The 19,773-nt window shown below is 47.1% G+C and overlaps 1 protein-coding gene across 4 annotated transcripts in view; it reads left to right on the top strand.

Moving 5' to 3' along the window:
• The window catches only part of PALD1 (phosphatase domain containing paladin 1), a 966,838-nt gene that overhangs the window by 448,712 nt on the left and 498,353 nt on the right, over window positions 1-19,773 (top strand). For all 4 annotated transcript variants that reach the window (XM_069240368.1, XM_069240369.1, XM_069240370.1 and 1 more), the window contains exons 5-6: window positions 16,567-16,731; window positions 18,305-18,465. In XM_069240368.1, coding sequence (XP_069096469.1) covers window positions 16,567-16,731; window positions 18,305-18,465 — 326 coding nt within the window. The remainder of the gene's footprint in view (window positions 1-16,566; window positions 16,732-18,304; window positions 18,466-19,773) is intronic.

Here is a 19,773-nt window from a genome sequence, read left to right as displayed (position 1 = left end):
ACTTTCTTGATTCTCTCTCCAATGTGAGTTATAATTACTCCTTTGACACATTATTATGGTAGGCTCTTAGGGCAATTTTATAGATTGCTCTATCTTCTGGGTTTTTTGTAGTCCTCCATTTATGTTCCAGTTTCATACATGCTATTTTTTCCTTCTTTGAGCAATCTGAAAGCCAAGGCAAAAAAGCGATCTTTGATTTAGATTGGCTAAGTTTAGCTGTGGCAACCATATCTTGCACTTGGCTAATAGCTCTCTCAAGAGCTGTCAATGCCCTATTTATATCTTTCTGGGCATTTAAAGAAGGGGGGAGTGATATGCAAAAGAAAAAAGCACAACTTTTCTCAATGGTTTAAACATCCTAAGTGCTGTTTCCTTAAAGTTTGGCGGCTTTCCCACAGACCAATGAAATTTAATAGCATAATGGTCTGTCCAGACCAGTGGAGCTGGAGAGTCTACAAGGACACATCCAACATATGTGCTACTATATTAATGGTGCCAGCCACTTTTTGATGCAGACCTAGTGACTCTAGTTCTGACAGTAGGCAAATGGTGTCAGGATCAGTGACAAGCTGTGCATAGTGATTCAAATCATCCACCAGCAAAACATTGTCAGCTGCCAGGATATGAGGAGCCAGATATTCCATCAACTTGTTTTTAAAATCTTTCTTTTTACCGTGGGGCGGTATATCACTGCCCCCTCTAAGTTCCATTTGCCGGTTTCTCCAGTGTAATGATACACATTTCCAACTACTCCGTAATGAGTGACTCCAATAAGGAGGCAGTGGCATCACCCCCTAGCTTTACTTCTCTCTCTCTAGTCTGATTAAATTATAATCCAAGGGAAACGCTAATAAGATAAAGGGGAGGGCCTCTGGATGCTGCCATAACTCTGTAATGAAACAGATATCAGGTTTTTCCGTGTCCAACAAATCCCATAGCTCCAGTGCATGTTTAGGGATGGATTGAGCATTGCAGTAAAGGCCATGAAGCAGGGTGGATTGACCAGAATCCTTATACCTTGAGGCTTTGTGCATTGCTTGGGGAATGGGAGGGAAACATCTAAAATTACAGCAGTTGCAAAAGTAGGGGCCATCTTGTTCAAGGGATAAGGCCAGGGTGCAGTGTAAACTTTGAATACATCCGAAAGTAGCTTGTTCCTTGATATATCTTAGCGCAGCACTAGAATAGTATATGAGCAACATAATCTTACCCTTTAATGAAAGAGGCAGAGGTCTTGGCGGATGGCGGTGTTCGGGCGCAGACCAGCTTGCCTTTGGTGCGGCGAGCCCTCTGTGCGCATCAGCGCCTGTGACCAACTTAAATAGCTCTCCGACTAGGGGAAGGGGAAGAAGAGGGGATCAGAAGGATTAGATCCGTGGCCGGGCATTAAAAATGGAGGGCACTGTCATCCTCCAAACCACCACTGTAACCATGGTGGACTGGGGACTGATCTAATTGCCCTGGGAGAAAGTGTCTAGTGCACAACACAGCACATTGGATGTCAAATACGGTGAGGAAGCTGTTAGAATAATTAGGAAAGTGGTTGTTGGAAATGGTTCTTTCTGCAGGGTTTCCCCTGATGTTTTGCCTCTGATCTCCTATTTTTTTTATCCTGTGCTGAATTTAGTTTTTGCTGGCTTTAGGACTCTGGGCACTTTACCACTGCTGACCAGTGCTACAGTGAAGTTTCTCTCTGTCTAAATTGTATTGGTAATTGGTTTATTCATGATTGGCATATTTGATTTACTAGTAAGTTGCTAGTACAGTGCATTAGAGGTGCCCAGGGCCTGTAAATCAAATGCTACTAGTTGGCCTGCAGCACTGATTGTGCTACCCACATGAGCAGCCCTGTAAACATGTCTCAGACCTGCCACTGCAGTGTCTGTGTAGGCAGTTTTAACCCACTTGCCAGGCCCAAACCTTCTCTTTTACTACATGTAAGTCACCCCTAAGGTAGGCCCAAGGCAGCCCGATGGGCAGTGTGCAGTGTATTTAAAAGGTAGGACATGTACTGGTGTGTTTTACATGTCCTGATAGTGAAATACTGCCAAATTCGTTTTTCACTATTGCAAGGTCTATCGCAAGGTTATCATTGGGATTGCCTTGAAATATCCTTTAAGTGTAATTTCTCGTTGGGAACAGATAGAGATATGGAAAATGGGGCCCCAGAACTCACAATTTAAAAATACATCTTTTGAGGAAGCTGGTTTTTAAATTGTATGTTTGAAAATGGCACTTTTAGAATGTGGACATTTTCTTTCTTAACCATTCTGCCTGTCTGTGGACTACACGTCTGGATCAGACTGACATGTTGGACTGTTTGTGAATTCACTCTAGACAGTCACACAAAGGGAGCTGAGGTGTATCCTGCATATCCTAATGGGTCTTCCCAGGCTAGAGTGATGGGAGGAGCTGGCTCTTGCACCTGAATTGGGCTGCACCTGTTCTTACTCCAGTGGGTTGTAGACTTTTTTTTGTGTGTGTCTGGGGCCAGGACAGGGAGAGGTAGGGCCTTGTGCAGTGCAAAGACTTTCCTTTAATGTTTGTCTAGGGGGGGGCGTGGCCAAGATGACGGCATGAGCGGACGCGTTGGTCTGAGCTCCGCCGCCCGGGCCTCTGGAACCGCCTTGCGGCCCCTGATTTGGATGGCCCGTGGGGTCCCGCCGTGACGCCTGGTGTAGTGAGACACCGGGGGCCCGAGAAAATTGAGGGCGCCTGCGGCCGGACCGCCGTGCCCGCGGAGCCACGCGTCTTGGGCCAGCACCTGTGGCCGGCAGGTGCAGAGGGCCGCGGTTCGTGCCGCGTGGCGGGCCTGGGGCCCGGCGGCCTGCTGGCTGGGCGTGGGGGCGTGGCAGTGCCCTTAGAGGGGGCCGCGACCTTGCGGTGAGGTGGGCCCGAGACGAGGGCCTGGTGATGAGCTGGCTTCCGGGGCCTAGGAGACGGTGGTGCCCGCCTTGCTGGGCCTTTTAGAGAGGAGTCCCAGAGAAGACGGCGAGTGTGCGAGGGCGCTCCTGTGCTGCTGGGCGCTGAAGTGGAGGAGCCTGCAGTGATGCAGTGAGATTGGGCCACCGGTCGGCGGTACGGGCGGCCTGTAGTGGCCTTTATTTAAAGCGGAGGCGAGCTGTGTTGTGGAGAAGGCCCATGGAGTGCCCTACAGTGGAAGGGCCGACGGCTACTGGTGGGAGTGTGCGGCCAGGAGAATACGGCTCCCGGTGGCGTCACGCAGAGGTCCGGCTGAGATACTTGAGCTTTCGCAGTTAGAGGGCAGAGGTGATGGCGGCCTCCAAGCCCAAGCAGGAACGGGCGGTAAGATATATGCTGACTGGGGGATGCCCGGTGACGGGAGAGGCCCCTGAGGAGCCGCCGACTGCGAGGTCTCCTGAGGCAAGGAGGGAGGTAGCAGAGGACGAGGCAGCCCCAGTCACGAAGGGCTTCCTTACCTCCTTCGAATCGCCCCATAGCGACCTGCAGGAACTCTGCAAAGAAATATCTCAAGAGGTGAAGGAGTTGTGGGTTGAACTTATATCCCTGGGTGAGCTGATAGCACAGGTTGAGGATGGTGAAACTGCCTGCGGCGAGGAGGTGGAGGATCTGCAGGAGGAGGTCATACACTTGCGAGAGCAGCAGGACCTCCTTCAGATAATGGTGGAGGACCTGGAGAACCGGTTGCGCAGGCATAATATCCGCATTAGAGGGGTGCCGATCGGGGCTGAGAAGAAGGACATTGGAGGCTTTCTGGTGGCGTTGTTCCGCTCTGTCCTTGACCTGGAGGAGTCCCTGGAGATTGTCCTGGATAGAGTCCATCGTGTGGGCCGATCTGGCAGAGCCGGGGACCGCCCGACGGATATTCTGGCATGTGTCCACAATTTTGGGCTGAAAGAAAGCATTTTGCAATGAGCACGCAATCTTCCGCAGGTCCACTTTAGAGGACATCTGCTCCAACTATACCAGGACCTTTCGGTTCGGACTTTGCGATGACGGCGTGAGTTTAAACCTATGCACCTGGCCGGCGGGGATCGTCTGCGCTGGCGGAGGAAGGAGAGAAGGAGGAAACAGCAGCGCCCTACTGCGTCGGAGCAGATCTCGGAACGTCAATCAGCAGTGAGCAGCGTGGCAGTTGGGACAAGCGCCTAGCCGAGGAGAGGTGGGGAGCCGATGGACAGCTATGGGTCGCTTGTTGCGGGCCTGCGGCTGTTTGAGTGGGGCCTGGGCGGCGGAGTCGATGGACTTGGTGGGTGAACTGGTGTAGTTCTACGGCCCTGCTGAGACTTTTTCCTCTTTGGGATGTGTGTGAGAGGACTTCTTCGTTATGAGCACCTGTTGTGCGTTATGGTTATATGTTGGTATGCTTCCCTGCGAGTCTGGTCATAATGGTCTGGCCATGTGACTTGGAGCGGCTGAGGTGCTGTCCTGGGTCTTGGTCCCTCCGTGGATCTCCTTCCCCCCTAAGCAATTTTTTCTCTGCGATGTATGACAGTTAAGTGTTTAAGTTTGAATGTCTGTGGGCTTAACAGTCCCACCAAGCGGTTAGCGATTCTCTCGGGTCTAGAGAAATCCGGGAGTCATATCTGTTTATTACAAGAGACACACTTATTGCATAAAGACACATTTCGCATGCGTTCAAGGTGGTTCCCTAGACAACTCTGGTCTTCAGCAACCACGAAGCATGCAGGGGTGGGAATATTGCTTTCAAGGACTTTTGCTGGGGAGATAGTTGGGAAGGTACACGAAGTGCAAGGCAGGTTTTTGGCTATTAGAATAAGACTTCTCTTTCGCCATTGCTTCCCTTTACGCTCCGAATGCCCAGCAGGAGGCCTTCCTGAGACAGGCGGTTTCCCCGGTACTTAGCTCGCCAGATAGTGCCATTTTGGTAGGAGGAGATTTTAATCTGGTGATGGACAACGAGCTCGACCGCTCGGGTCAATGCTTTGTGCAGGCGGGGGCGTTATCAGAGGTGGGGCGTCGGTGGCTGGTTGAATGTGGGTTGGAGGATGTGTGGAGGAAGTCACATCCCATGCTCTGGGATTACTCCTTCTATTCAGCGGCGACCAAGACTTATGCACGGCTCAATCTTTTTCTGGCCTCACACAAGTTTATGCCCCGGGTCAGGGAGGCCACGATTGAACCTAGAGCCTTGACTGACCATGCTCCAATTACTGTAGAGCTTACCATGGAGGTGGGCTGGGTGGGTACCCCGAGCTGGCGCTTTAGGGATTCTTTGCTCCAGAGTGAGACAGTGGTGGAGTCACTCCGGCGCGCGATCACGGACTACATTCGCTTTAATGATGATGGCAGCACTTCTTTGGAGACTGTGTGGGAGGCTCTGAAAGCAGTAGTGCGGGGCGAGGTGATGGCACTGTCCGTGAGAGATAATAAGGCAAGGAGGGAGATAAGAGAGGAGTTGGAGCAGAGGGTGGCTCTACTGGAGTGTTCCCATAAATCTACTGGCGTGCCTAGAATTTGGCGGGAATTAGAGAAGGTGAGGCAACAGCTGAAATGACTGGGATAGGGCAGAGTATGCGGTAGTGCGACTTAAGCATAAATACTATATTGGGTGCAATAGATGCGGAAAGCTCTTGGTGCACCGGTTGCGAGCGCAACGTGCGGCGTCGGCGATAAAACTGATCCGTTCCCTTCCCGGAAATGAGGCCCGCACAAGCGACAAGATTGCAGAGGCATTTGCGGAGTTCTACCGGGGGTTATACGCGGCGGATGAGCGGGACAATGTGGCCCTGGATTCTTATTTAGAGGGCATAGCAATCACTCCTCTCGGTGAGAGGGAGGGCGTCCCTGCTGAACCAGCCGATACTGTCAGAAGAGGTTATATCGGCGATTTCTCGCCTAAAGGTTGGGAAGTCCCCTGGCCCGACGGGTTTACGGCATTATTTTATAAGACCTTTTGTGTGGAGCTCGCCCTGCTCCTGGTGCGGCTTTTTAATTCCTCTCGGACGTCGGGAGCCCTGACGCCTAGTATGTTGGATGCTACCATTGCTGTTATACATAAGCCGGGCAAGGACCCAGAGGAGTGCGCTTCGTATAGGCCGATTTTGCTTCTGAATATAGATGCCAAGCTATTCACTGGGATTCTTGCTTATCGCCTTAATCTTTATATGCCGGGTCTTATTGATCCAGATCAGTCAGGTTTTATCCCAGGCCGACAATGTGGTGATAACACGAAGCGGCTTCTGCATTTGTTAGATAAAATAGACCGATCTCGTAGGGAAGCGCTTTTCTTCTCTATTGACGCTGAAAAGGTGTTCGATAGGGTTTATTGGCCATAACTCTTTCGGGTACTGGAGCGTTTCGGTTTGGGCCCTGGTTTTAGGTCTTGGATCCGATGCGCCTATCGGTCCCCCAGGGCGGCGGTTCGAGTTAATGGTGTGCTTTCCCTGCCTTTCCCGGTCGGGGTGAGACTAGACAGGGATGTCCGCTCTCCCCTCTTTTGTTTGCGCTATATATGGAGCCCTTCGCTTAGCGTTTGCAGGACAGCCCCTTGGTTTCCGGTGTGAAATTCGTCAGAGACCACCATCTCATTACCCTGTATGCAGATGACGTGATCCTTACCCTTGCGGAGCCCGCGACCTCGCTGCCTGCGCTTATGGAGATAACAGCCGAGTTTAGCCAGGTTTCGGGATTTAGGGTGAACATGCAGAAGTCTCAGGTCCTTAGTTTGTCGGTAAGCTCAAATCACAAGGAAGATTTGAGAGCTAGATACCCCTTTCTTTGGTCGTATTCGCGTCTTTCCTATCTAGGGGTTGAATTGGCGATGTCTGCTGTAAAGACAGCGAGCTTGAATTATACGAAGTTGGTTTGCGATGTACAGCGGGACCTGGAGTCGTGGGGGAGACACAAGCTATCTTGGCTGGGCAGGGTGGCTGCGGTGAAGATGACAGTCTTGCCGCGTATACTGTATGTGTTTCAGGCGCTTCCATTGACTCCACATCCTCGGACGATTGCCACTCTTCAATCGGTGGTTCTGAGATTTGTATGGGAGGGTCGGCCGGCGCGTCTCCTGCGACAGGTTTTATATCGCCCTATGATTGGGGGGGGGAGGGCTGGCGATTCCGTGTCTTCTGCGATATTTTCAGGCGACGCAGCTGCGCTTTCTTTTAGAGTGGAGTCGCCCACTCACGGAGAAACACTGGTGCTTTATGGATCAGGCGGTGGCGGGCTCTCATATATGGAAGGAGCCTTGGCTCCGACGTCGGCACAGGGCTGGAGGACTTTATTCTTCCCCAATCACGGGAGCAATGTTACGCATATGGGACGCGGTGCCCTGTCGATTGGGGCTGACGTCTTTTCCGTCCCCGATGACCCCCATAGGCGCGAATCCTGACTTCGAGCCTGGACTCCGGCTGAAAGGCCTGAGACGCTGGTACGAAGGGGGTTGGAGGAGGGTAGGAAGCCTCTTTGATGAACAAGGGGTGTTATCCTTTGATCAAATAAGGGAGACGTATGGCTTGTTGGAGGCGGATAGGCTGATTTATTATCAGATTCGGCATTGGGCTCTCCTGCCGGCTAACGGAGCATTAATAGATAGGCCTCTTACGCCATTTGAGAAATGGCTGTTGCTAAAGAAGGATGATAAGAGTCATTTCAGAACTTTATCAGCTTCTGCAGGGGGAGATGCGCCCGCCTAAGTCAAGGGGACTGTTGAGATGGGAGAGGATGCTGGAGAGGGAATTTTCAGATGAGGAGTGGGACAGTATATTCTATAGAATGCACCACACAGCTTATAATGCAGCAGGGACTGAGACATCATATAAAGTGGCCTCCTACTGGTATTACACCCCAGCACGGATACATGCTTGGGACCATGTTAAGTCTGACCTCTGATGGAGGGGGTGTGGAGCCACAGGCACACTTGTGCATTTACTCTGGCATTGCCCCAGGCTTCATCATTATTGGGAGAGCATTATAGATGACATCAATACAGAGTTCCATACTAAGATCCCTAGATTCCCATCGTATATCTTGTTGGGGCTGCCCAATCCCCTTGCTTTTCCCTTGAGATCGCTAAAAGGGAGGCAGATGGCCCTGGCACTTAACGCAGCGTTGCAGCTGATTCTAGCTCTCTGGGGTACAGACAGGGTTCTGACGCGTGTCTCATTGCTCCAGAAGCTGTGGTTTATCCTCGCCATGGAGAAACTCACCCTGGCCTCCCAGCAGCGGATGGGTGATTGGAGTGTATTATGGAAGCCATTCCTTCAGATCCTATCCGCAGAATTTACTGAGTTGACATGTCCGACTTATTTGAGAGTTTTGAGGCTGACTTGAACTTTGGTCAGAGTGCTGTGTGGAGCGATACTTGGGAGGACAAAGGCTTGGTGGGGGAGGGGTAGAGGAGGGGAGAGATAGGAGGATGACATGGGCTCTGGAGGGGAAGCATTGTTGGTGGGTTTTCATTTATATGTTTGTGTGGTTCTCATCTGCGGGACTCGCAGCCTGAAAGACTATTGGGCGTTGCCAGCCTGCTCACTGGATCGCAAGGAGGGGGTGGGCGGGGAGGTCCCTTTGGGCAAGGTCCAGGGATTTATTGGAGGGACTCTGTCTATAGATTTGGAGTTTTTACTGTGGTGATACATTTCATCTACTGTCCTGCGATGTGTTGGATTTTGTATGTTTCAGACAATATAACCACAGCACACAAAGATCAATAGTCCAATAGTGTAGCAAGGATAAATATCCCTGGAGGTGTGGTTGTAGTTGAAGATACAAACGTGATGATCCCAAAACTTGTTTGTGGAAAGTGTCTTTATTGGTAGGCACAGTTGACCCCAAGGTTGATCATTCATCGAAATACAGCCAACACGTGTTTCGTCACTCAGGTGACTTCATGAAGGCTGCAAGACAGTCAAAAAAAGGCAGACCTGTATGTAACAAAACCTGTACTTAAGTGGGACCTAATAAGTGTCCGTGTGTGATTAATTATAGTGCTACTAGACGTGAATCGGTGAGAGACGTTCAAGTTTAGAACAAGTGAGGCAGGATGGACATGGCAAAAAAGGTGTAGAATGAACAAACGTAAGTCAATAATAGAAAAAATAGAGAGAAGACACCTAGCTGTGCAAGTGTGTATAAAAGCCCCATGTGGGAAAACCACACGGTGGGTGCCAAGTAAGTGAAAAAAGTTGTTTCCAAGCAGTCAAACAGAAGAAGAAAAAAAAGAAAAAGGGGGGAGAGGGTCCGTATAAGTAAACATGGTGAACAGTAAGATGGGTAGAACAAGTACGACCCAACGAAGGAGAGACAGGGTAGATCGTAAAGATGGTCATACCTGGGCCGTCCGGCCAATGGAGCAGAGCACAAAAGATCCCTACGGTAAGGCAGGTAGGCCCTAGGCGGTGGGTAGGGATCTAGAAGAATAGAACAGTGATAATGAGTGGCTAAAATGAAGAGTCCGTGACGTAATGTAAAGAAAAAAAAAAAATTATATATACGAAAAGTGGAATAAAAAAGCTACTGTGTAAATACCCTGTAATGTAGAGCAAAGATGTGTGGTGGTATCAGCGTATCGTCAGGTATGTTGGATCTAAGTAGCAAACATGTAAAAAGGTAGGGTGGCGGAGGCCTTGATAAGCCTAAGATTGAGGCCCTGTAAGAGGGTGGGAAAGCTGAGGATAAAAGGAAAGAGAAGATGAGGGTAGGTGAAATGGTAAGTGTAAAAACGAGGAGCAAAGGGTAAAAGCTGGACCTAAAAAACGCATAGTTTACCGCAAGTCTATGTGATTGTAATGCCACGAGGAACGCAGTGCCATAGGGTAGCTGGCAATGGTCTGGGGAGAAATATGGGCAAGGAATATAGGTGCACCATACTCAAGCTTGTTGGCCGAAAATATGAGTGGGTGAAATGTCCTGTAGGACGGGATCCCAAATTGAAAAAAGTGCGTGCCCGGGCGAGTAAGCGGAAGCCGTGAGAAAACGGGGGCTGTGCGAAAATAGAGAGCGAGTATCCGTAATGAAAACATGTAAGGATATTGTCCTAGGCATTGTAAACAGCAGAAAACTGAGTAAAACGGTAACAAAATGCTGTGTGGGAGTCGCATACCTTAAGGGTATGATGTGTAGTAAGTAAGCAGCGCGTGTATGTGTCCCGTGGCCCCGCGTTCGTATTTTTATGACATGTAGGGATACTGTCCTAGGCATAGTGAACAGCAGAAACTGAGTAAAAACGGCAACCAGATGCCGCGTGGGAGTCACATACCTGAAGGGTCCGGGCCGGAGCAGAGAAGCAGTAAGTATGCAGCGCATGTATGGGTCCCGTGGCCCCGCGCTCGTATTTTTAAGTGAGAGCACAAGGAACGGAAATAGAAAACGGACTAAGCTTAAGTCCGAGAGCGTAACGCCCGTAACGGCCATATTGGAGGGCAAGTAAAAAAGCAGATAGGTCCATAAGGAGATGATCAAGAGTACCAGGTACGCATCCAAGAACACGTTAGAGCCATCAGAAGTCTTAACACAACCTATCCCCTTGCTATTCACTTCAATACTCTACACGGGGAGAAGGACCTTTTGAACATTAGGCTCCATGGCATCACCCAGGTCTCTATTTCACCCAGATAGGGTGATAGAACCATAGACCTATGTAAATGTGAGGCGAAATGGATTCTAAAACTTTGCGCAGTGGAGCAAGGACTGAACACTGATCGCAAACTACATTTTTTCCTCACATGATTTTAGCACCATTACCAGTGTTAACGTACACAAACGTATTTATGTCTTTACTCCATGTTCTTGTTGTTCGGTGTTGATGACAACTATCATTCTACAACTAGTTGGTGTGTAAATTTCACTGTAGATTTGACTCCTGCTGTTCACTCCTTGTTTTGTATATCCTACTTGCTCATGTACCTTTTTGATTTTAGTATACTGCTGCTCATGTTTGCCGGTTGATATAACTACGTGCTACAATGTACTTTGTAACCAGTCGCTCAACCAATTAGGCCGTTTACCTTGGCCGTAATATCACTTGTTTTCACTGCATGGAGACTTCAGCACTATCTCCACTACATTCTTCACTCTTCTCTTACCAAAGGCCTTTCTCTCTGGATTTACTAATTCACCTACCGTACTCTTACAACCTGACTCTATATCACGCATCTTGCCCTGCATGCATACTATGGTTTTCATTTCACAGATGTTCCTAGTACATATAAATACATCCACCACCAGTCTCTGTGAACCTTCTTATTGCTCTCTCTTTTCCGTTTACACCACCATTGACTTCTATTCTACTCCCTATCTGGGCTTTATTATCTCCCTTTCGTTCCAACTTTCTCTCTTTCGTGCATCACCCCATGGATTTCTACTACTTACTTCTACCACCGCTTTCTTCCCCTTTATCTACTCATTTTTTCTGCTCCCCACCTCCTCCGCTCTTATCCTATATCCTTTTCTGGCCGCTCTCTTCCTTATTATGAGCCCGCACCTCTTGTACCTGGTATTCTTGATCGTCTCCTTATGGACCTATCTGCTTTTTTACATGCCCTCCCAATATGGCCGCCGTGTTTACGCGTGTTACACTCTCGGACTTAAGCTTAGTCCGTTTTCTATTTCCGTTCCTTGTGCTCGCACTTAAAAATACGAGCACGGGACCCATACACGTGCTGCATACTTACTGCTTCTCTGCTCCGGCCCGGACCCTTCAGGTATGTGACTCCCACGCGGCTTCTGGTTGCCGTTTTTACTCAGTTTCTGCTGTTCACTATGCCTAGGACAGTATCCCTACATGTCATAAAAATACGAACGTGGGGCCACGGGACCCATACACGCGCTGCTTACTTACTACGCCTCATACCCTTAAGGTATGCGACTCCCACACGGCATTTTGTTGCCGTTTTACTCAGTTTTCTGCTGTTAACAATGCCTAGGACAATATCCTTACATGTTTTCATTACGGATACTCGCTCTCTATTTTCGCACAGCCCCCGTTTTCTCACGGCTTCCGTTTACTCGCCCGGGCACGCACTTTTTTCAATTTGGGATCCCGTCCTACAGGACATTTCACCCACTCATATTTTCGGCCAACAAGCTTGAGTATGGTGCACCCATATTCCTTGCCCATATTTCTCCCCAGACCTGTGCCAGCTACCCTATGGCACTGCGTTCCTCGTGGCATTACAATCACATGGACTTGCGGTAAACTATGCGTTTTTTAGGTCCAGCTTTTACCCTTTGCTCCTCGTTTTTACGCTTACCATTTCACTTACTCTCATCTTCTCCTTCCTTTTATCCTCACCTTTCCCACCCTCTTACAGGGCCTCAATCTTAGGCTTATCAAGGCCTCCGCCACCCTACTTTTTTACATGTTTGCTACTTGGATCCAACATACCTGACGATACGCTGATACCACCACACATCTTTGCTCTACATTACAAGGTATTTACACAGTGGCTTTTTTATTCCACTTTTCGTTAATATAATTTTATTTTTTTCTTTACATTACTTCACGGACTCTCCGTTTTAACCACTCATTACCACTGGTCTATTCTTCTAGATCTCTACCCACCGCCTAGGGCCTACCTGCCTTACCGTAGGGATCTTTTGTGCTCTGCTCCATTGGCCGGACGGCCCAGGTATGACCATCTTTACGATCTACCCTGTCTCTCCTTCGTTGGGTCGTACTTGTTCTACCCATCTACACATCTTACTGTTCACCATGTTTACTTATACAGACCCTCTCCCCCCTTTTTCTTTTTTTCTTCTTCTTCTGTTTGACTGCTTGGAAACAACTTTTTTCACTTACTTGGCACCCACCGTGTGGTTTTCCCACATGGGGCTTTTATACACACTTGCACAGCTAGGTGTCTTCTTCTCTCTATTTTTTCTATTATTGACTTACGTTTGTTCATTCTACACCTTTTTTGCCATGTCCATCCTCCCTCACTTGTTCTAAACTTGCACGTCTCTCACCGATTCACGTCTAGTAGCACTATAATTAATCACACACGGACACTTATTAGGTCCCACTTAAGTACAGGTTTTGTTACATACAGGTCTGCCTTTTTTTGACTGTCTTGCAGCCTTGATGAAGTCACCTCAGTGACGAAACACGTGTTGGCTGTATTTCGATGAATGATCAACCTTGGGGCCAACAGTGCCTACCAATAAAGACACTTTCCACAAACAAGTTTTGGGGTCATCACGTTTGTATCTTCAACTACAACCACACCTCCAGGGATATTTATCCTTGCTACACTATTGGACTATTGATCTTTGTGTGCTGTGGTTATATTGTCTGCAATATTTCTGTGTACTTCGGTACCCAATTTCAGTGCCTACTGGGTAGTAAGGCACTTGACCACTTGGCACCATATTCCGTTTACATTTAATTCTGTTAACTATTACTGTTTTACTCCCTAGATGTGCGGCATCTCTTCACCCTTACTACCCTTGTCTATATTTCGTATGTTTATACTTTCAAAATAATAAACAGATTTGGTCCATAAAGTTTGTCTAATTCAAAGGCAGAAATTAATACAAGTATTGGACTGTTGACCCCACAACATCAGAACACTTCTGGACTGAGGAAATTCTGCCAGGGAGAAGAGCTAGATGCTTGAGGAGGACCTGCCACTCTGCCTGTTGTTTTGCTGTGCTGGCCTGCTGCTACTATGTCTGCCCTGAGAGTGAAAGGACTGGACTTTGCTTTCTACATCCTGCTTTCCAAGGTTCTCCAAGGGCTAGAACTGAGCTTACCTCCACTTAAGAAGTCACAGGGACATCAAAGAATTCACCTGCCAGCCCGTGGGTTCTCTTGCTGAGGACCCTGATTCGCCAGGTGATGCCTTCTCCAGTTCCTGGGCCCTTGGGAGTGAAAGCTGGCCTAAAAACAATATGAACCAGGCACATCGACTCCAGACAGCTCCAGAATCTGCGCCACTGCCTGACTCTGTGCCTCTGCCTGCATCCGTAGCCATGGTCCCCGCTGAAGTGCAATGACCGTGACAGATGCTGCGGTTCCGGTGCCGCTGGCCCGAAGCAGCTGCAGCACCCCTGAAGTCCCACGACATCATGAGTCCTGAGCGCTGTCTCACTGATGTCCATGACACCCGACTCTACTGTGGCACCTGTGGCCCCCCTGGTGTGACTGTGATCCCGTGAGGTCGCCCCATCACATCTTGACCCACCGTATTTATCGACCTCGCTGGGTCAAAAGGAACCAACGCCTGCCACTAATGCTGCATCACCTCCCCTGCAACCGTAAGGAACCGTCGCCTCACCTCCCCTACCTCGCACTAAGGAACCAATGCCTCACTTCCCCAGTAGCAGTAAGGTACTGTACCTAGGGTCCGTGCAACTCCGTGAACGGCACCACACCACCTCGCGAGTGGTGTCAGACTGGTGGGAGCAACTCCGTCAACGACATCGTGAGAGTCCCATTTGGAGCTGTTGTGTTTCTAAGCACTTTATTGGGGTTTAATCTTTAAAAGTTCATATCTTTGCTTGTGTATGTTTTTTTTGTTGTCATTTTGGTCTTGTTTTATTCAGATAAATATTGGCTATTTTGCTAAACTAGTGTCTAGAACTTTTGTAGTGTTTTTACTGTTAGTGTGTGTGTGTGTGTGTATGTACAAATATCTTACACATTGCCTCTGAGATGAGCCTGACTGCTCATGCCAAGCTACCAAGTTGGTGAGCAGGTGTTATCTTAGCTGTGTGGCTCCCTTACCTGACTAGAGTGAGGGTCCCTACTTGGACAGGATGCAAACCACTGCCAACTAGAGACCCAATTTCTAACAGTGATAAAAAACAATCTCAATTGCACACACTAACAAAGGAAAATTAGGAAATTATTAAAATGGTGTAAAAGTCAATGTTAATAGCAGCAAAGTTCCTATGTCAAGCACAACCTGTAGAATGTAGCACATCCACGCCCTTGAGCGACTTAAATAGCTCTCCATCTATCAGGGGAAAAAGAGGGCATTAGGAGGACTAGACCGCCAACCGATAAGTAAAAATGGCAGGCGTGGTCATCCTCTAAACAGCTATTATAGCCAGATCAAGTCCCTCCGCTCAATCGGCACACACCGTGGCGGACAGGGAAGTAATCTAATTGCCCTGGGAGAAAGTGTCTAGTACACAACACACTGAATGTCAAATACGGTGAGGAAGCAGCTAGAATAACTTAAGAACGTGATAAAAACATTCTCAGTTGCACACACTAACAAAGGAAAATTAGGACAATAAATAAAATGGTGTAAATGTTAATAGCAGCAAGGTTCCTATGTCAAGCACAACCTGTAGGATTTCTATATGGCTTTCTGAACATTTGGCTCGCATATCTCCAGATTTGGATACCGAACTGGCTTCTGCTCAGTCTAAATAAGGCAGATAGTATTTGATTTGAGGTTGGGGACTCAAGAGGGAAAACCTAAGGCACTGGGAATAACACCCCTCATCTTTAGCAAAATAATATACCTATTTCTCCATAGTAATCGTGGAGTCATCTTGATGAACATTTTTCCATGAAGCATCAGTGGATTATGTATTGGAAAATAGCTCTTTCCACCTATGGTGGTTTATTACACAGTCATTAAAATCTTGAATTTCTCGTGTCAGTTATATTACCAGTAGGAACTGCGAATACTCCTAATTTCTGGGCCATACTATGCCTTGGAATAATAGACATGTCTTCATGTAGCTCCAAACAGCTCTTGCTGCCGGGCTGGGGCAGAGAGCTTTAAAGACTATTAACTTTAAACTCCTTTGTATTAGTATTTACATATATGAGGAGTCTGACACCTCACATCCTCAGAATCCCGTATTACTGGATGCTAAAATAATCCAATAATGGCGTTTGGCTCTCTTGGGCTACTAACTTTTTAACATGAAAGGCACAGGATTATTTTACTTCCGTGTTCACAAATGGAACTCACTTCCCGAGCCTACGAAATGGAACCTACCCTTAATCCTATAGATCAGAATTTAAAAAATCACATATTTTCCTAAACTGAGGCAGGATTGCTTCTGCTATAGAGCCAAAATGCAGCTTCATTATATTTAAGTTCCACGGTGCAAATGTTGCTTTCATTTAGTAAGTAAAAGGGGAGTGGTAAGTGTATCATTTTGATTCATGTATACTTCAAATGTATTGTGTTCCAGCAGTTGGGTATGGGGGTACATGTGAAGCACTTTGTAAGTCACAGTTCTGGTGGGGTGTGTGAATTAGCAACACTTTTAGAAACCCTATGTTTCCCTTTTTTACCCTTCCACTGCCCGAAGCTCAAGCGTTGGTGTATTTTGCTATTCTATGTTTATGTGTGTGCATTGGACTGTAGCATTATAAGCCACTTCTACATCCATGTTCTTTAAGTGAGCTCTATATATTTTGTACACTGGGTTTAACGGAGAGTGGGCTGTGAATTTACTTGCACCACGCTCAAAATCCTACGTGTTTATAAAACATTTAATGCAAATAAAAAGGTCAGCTAATTGACAGTGAGATACCATGCCCTTTAATGCCTTGAACAGTTTCTTAATTTTTATTTTGAAGTCCAAAGTCTGCTGTTTTAGTCCCAACTTCACATCTTTCTGGATTGCGCTCATAGTGTTGTTTTCTTGCAGGAGTGTATCTTCTTCTGCGTTCGTGAAGAGCCTGTGGTCTTCCTGCGACAAGATAGCGACTTTGTTCCGTACACACCAAGAGGGAAAGAGAACCTCCATGAAAATCTACACAGCCTGGAGAAAGGAACCAGAGTGGAGAGCTTAGAACTTGCCATTCGGAAGGAGGTAGATTTATTGGGCATTAGGGCTCCAGGGGTATGTTGGCTAACCAGTACGTTTCTGTCCGATGCTTGTACTTGCAAATAGCTGGACTAGATAGTCTTTCTACAGCATAGCCCTTAGCAATCAGGAATTCTAGAAATGTATGCTGTTACTAGTTCACAAGCACTGTTGGCTGAATAGGGCAATATTTACAACTTACAGATGGTTCGTTCATGCTGAATGGCTTGGATGCAGCAATTTTTAGTTCAGGTGCGTGCCTGTGGAGTCGTGATCCAACTTCCTCCATTGATTAATAGTCCTATTTGAATATCGATGTAAATGTCTTAATGTGATGTTTCTGTAGCTAATAAAAACTGACGCCAGTATTAAGAGTGCTCTTGCTCTAAAGTTACGACATTATTGTTCTGCTTCTTTCGTAGTCAACCTTACTTTTATTTCTGATAGGCTCTGGTAGGTGTGTAAATAGCACAGGATCTTACAGAACAGAGCTTATTCAGAAACACATGTAAGACTAAGTACTCTCTTACAAGGTCAGACTAAGACAGAAAATAGGCCCAGCACTAAAATATAAGCAGCCCCCATTAGTGATACCGGTAGCTTAAAAAGTGGCCCACATTTGCAAATAGGGTCCGTCCAGTCCTGACGCTGCACTGTTGCCGGGCTGGAGAGAGCCTACAAACATAGATGCGCAGTGAGCACTCCCCCTCAGTGCTCGTCACACTCTGTGGCCCTACCCCTTTAACCAAACATCTATAATAAACTAAGTTTATTATCGTTTTTTGGTAAAAGGTTTACAGCTGCTGGCGGGATGGGGGCCTGAATATGGCTCATGTTCATATAGAATTTATACAAGTAAAAAAGACTGTTATTTTTGCATTTTTTCCTAATATGGAGTTGGACTTTTCAGGGTCAATTCTCCAAGGTATGTATGAGTATGTAAAAGAATACTATTGTAGTACTACTTCCAATACTCATAAATGATTTTCTGTTAATCAGCCCGTAGTCTGTGCAGCTTCCTCTGACGCAGCTTGGCCCATCTAACAACAATGTTGTTTGTGGGGGCTTAGTACAAACTAACCATAAGGGGTGTAGCTGTCAATAGTGCAGCAACTGCTGTGGCACTAAGTCCAGGTGCGGGGAGCTCTCTGTCCCCAAAAAAAGACTGCCATGGAAAGGGAGCCCATTGTTCTTCCTAAGATTAAGGCCCCGTGGCACCCTTGCTACGCCACTGCTGCATACACATTTGGAATATGTTTCTTCAGGTTTCCTGAAGTGTAAACATATCATACCTGTCCTCTAGATCAACATTTTCAGTGGCAGATGCAATACTTCATGAAGAACCTTGCTGTCTCTAAGGGCCTGGTCTGAAGCCTCCTTCTCTCTAATGCCAAAGTTCCCCAGCAGCATTGCATTTAGTGGTGCCAGAACTGCAGTTAGTGTATCCAACATAGAAAATAGTGCTTGGGTATTTATTGGATTGGTGTGACTAATCCAATCATTGCCGTGTGATGGAAGACTGGATGACTGGAATGGAATTAAAGCAAAGGGTTTTCACTGGCTGTTTTCTCTCTTTCAGCTCCATGACTTTGCCAAGCTGAGTGGCAACAGCTACTATGTATATAATGACATTGAACTATTTAAGGAGGAGCCACATTCTATCCAGATACACTGTGAGGAGGATATCCATGTCACAGAGGAAGTGTACAACAGACCCATCTTCCTCCTCCCTTCATACAGGTAATTTCTCCCAGAAGGACTGAGGCCACAGCCTTCAATTTACTGTGAGCTGCGAAAACCTGGCTTGCCCTTCTACACAGCCCTTTACTATTGTGCCAGTAAAGACCACTCTTCTCGTTCTGAGCAATGCCCGAACCTGCTGCCTCAATAATACAGGTGACAAAGGGAATTCTCTGTAGAAAAATATACCATATACTCTTAAACCTATAGACATAGCACCATAAGATAACATTTTTTAAGTGTTTTGCTATGATCTTTTGGTCATAAGTTTATATCTTTGGTTATTGCTCACGTTTCACTTATTTTCAGAATCCATATGCATTATTTCTTGAATTGCAGATTTATTTTGCATGCAAATTATTGTTCTGATAATTCATCGATTCACATTTCATTGTGAATGTACAAATGCGTTGCTCTTTTGTATGGTAGCTTGAAATGTACACCGACCGGTAGTATGTGGTAGAAGTCATCAAATATAGTAAAATATTCCAGAATCAGTGAAGAAATCATTCTGCAATTGGCTTTCAATTACAATTAATTTCAGTGTAACAGCATCTGGTCCAAATCTAAAGTTAGCTGTTATTAAATGTAATAAAGTAACCCAGTGTTAGTCAATGGGAGAGTGTGTGTGCCAACCAATAGTACAGGAGAATATCCATAGTAGCTATTCCACCCTCATAAATGAGTCGGAAACATTTCAGCACGGCAGTGAGGGGCAGCCTCGCCCCCCCCCCCCCCCCCCAACACTAGCATTCTAATCTGCATGTTTATCTTGTTGAATAAGGTCTTGTCTATCAGGAAGAAATGGTTTTGCAGTTGGTAGAAAAGGTGGGTCAAAGAGACTATCTTGAAAATTGTGGAGCGTCCCAGCATAGAGAGAGGGAGGTTGGTCCAGAATTTGTCAGGCTCCAATCCCTCCATCTGTAGTAGCAGGCTCTTTTCATAGGAGCGTGATGAGTTTTCCATGACATAGACCCCCAAATATTTGAACCCAGAGGGAAGAACTAGTATCCCGGATGCCCACAGCATATTGACTGGACAGGGGCGATTGGATAGACCACTGATTTCTGACGGTTCACAAAAAAAACGGTGTAGGAGCCAAAAGTGTGAAAAATTTGAAGTGCCCTAGATGCCGAATAGTCTGGGTCGCCAAATCCTATTGCACACCTTGTCGGTCCACTGGAAGCCCCTGAATAGCGCATCAACTCTCACCCAGGCTGCCAGGGGCTCAATTACCAGTGCAAACAGCATGGGTGATAGAGGACAACCCTATAGAGTGCACTACACCACAGGGAAATACTCTGAGGT

Source organism: Pleurodeles waltl, chromosome 6 (genome assembly GCF_031143425.1).
Source record: "Pleurodeles waltl isolate 20211129_DDA chromosome 6, aPleWal1.hap1.20221129, whole genome shotgun sequence".
NCBI classification, from domain to species: Eukaryota; Metazoa; Chordata; class Amphibia; order Caudata; family Salamandridae; genus Pleurodeles; species Pleurodeles waltl.
The sequence above is the reverse complement of the archived record's forward strand: the minus strand, read 5'-3'. Positions and strand labels throughout refer to the sequence as shown.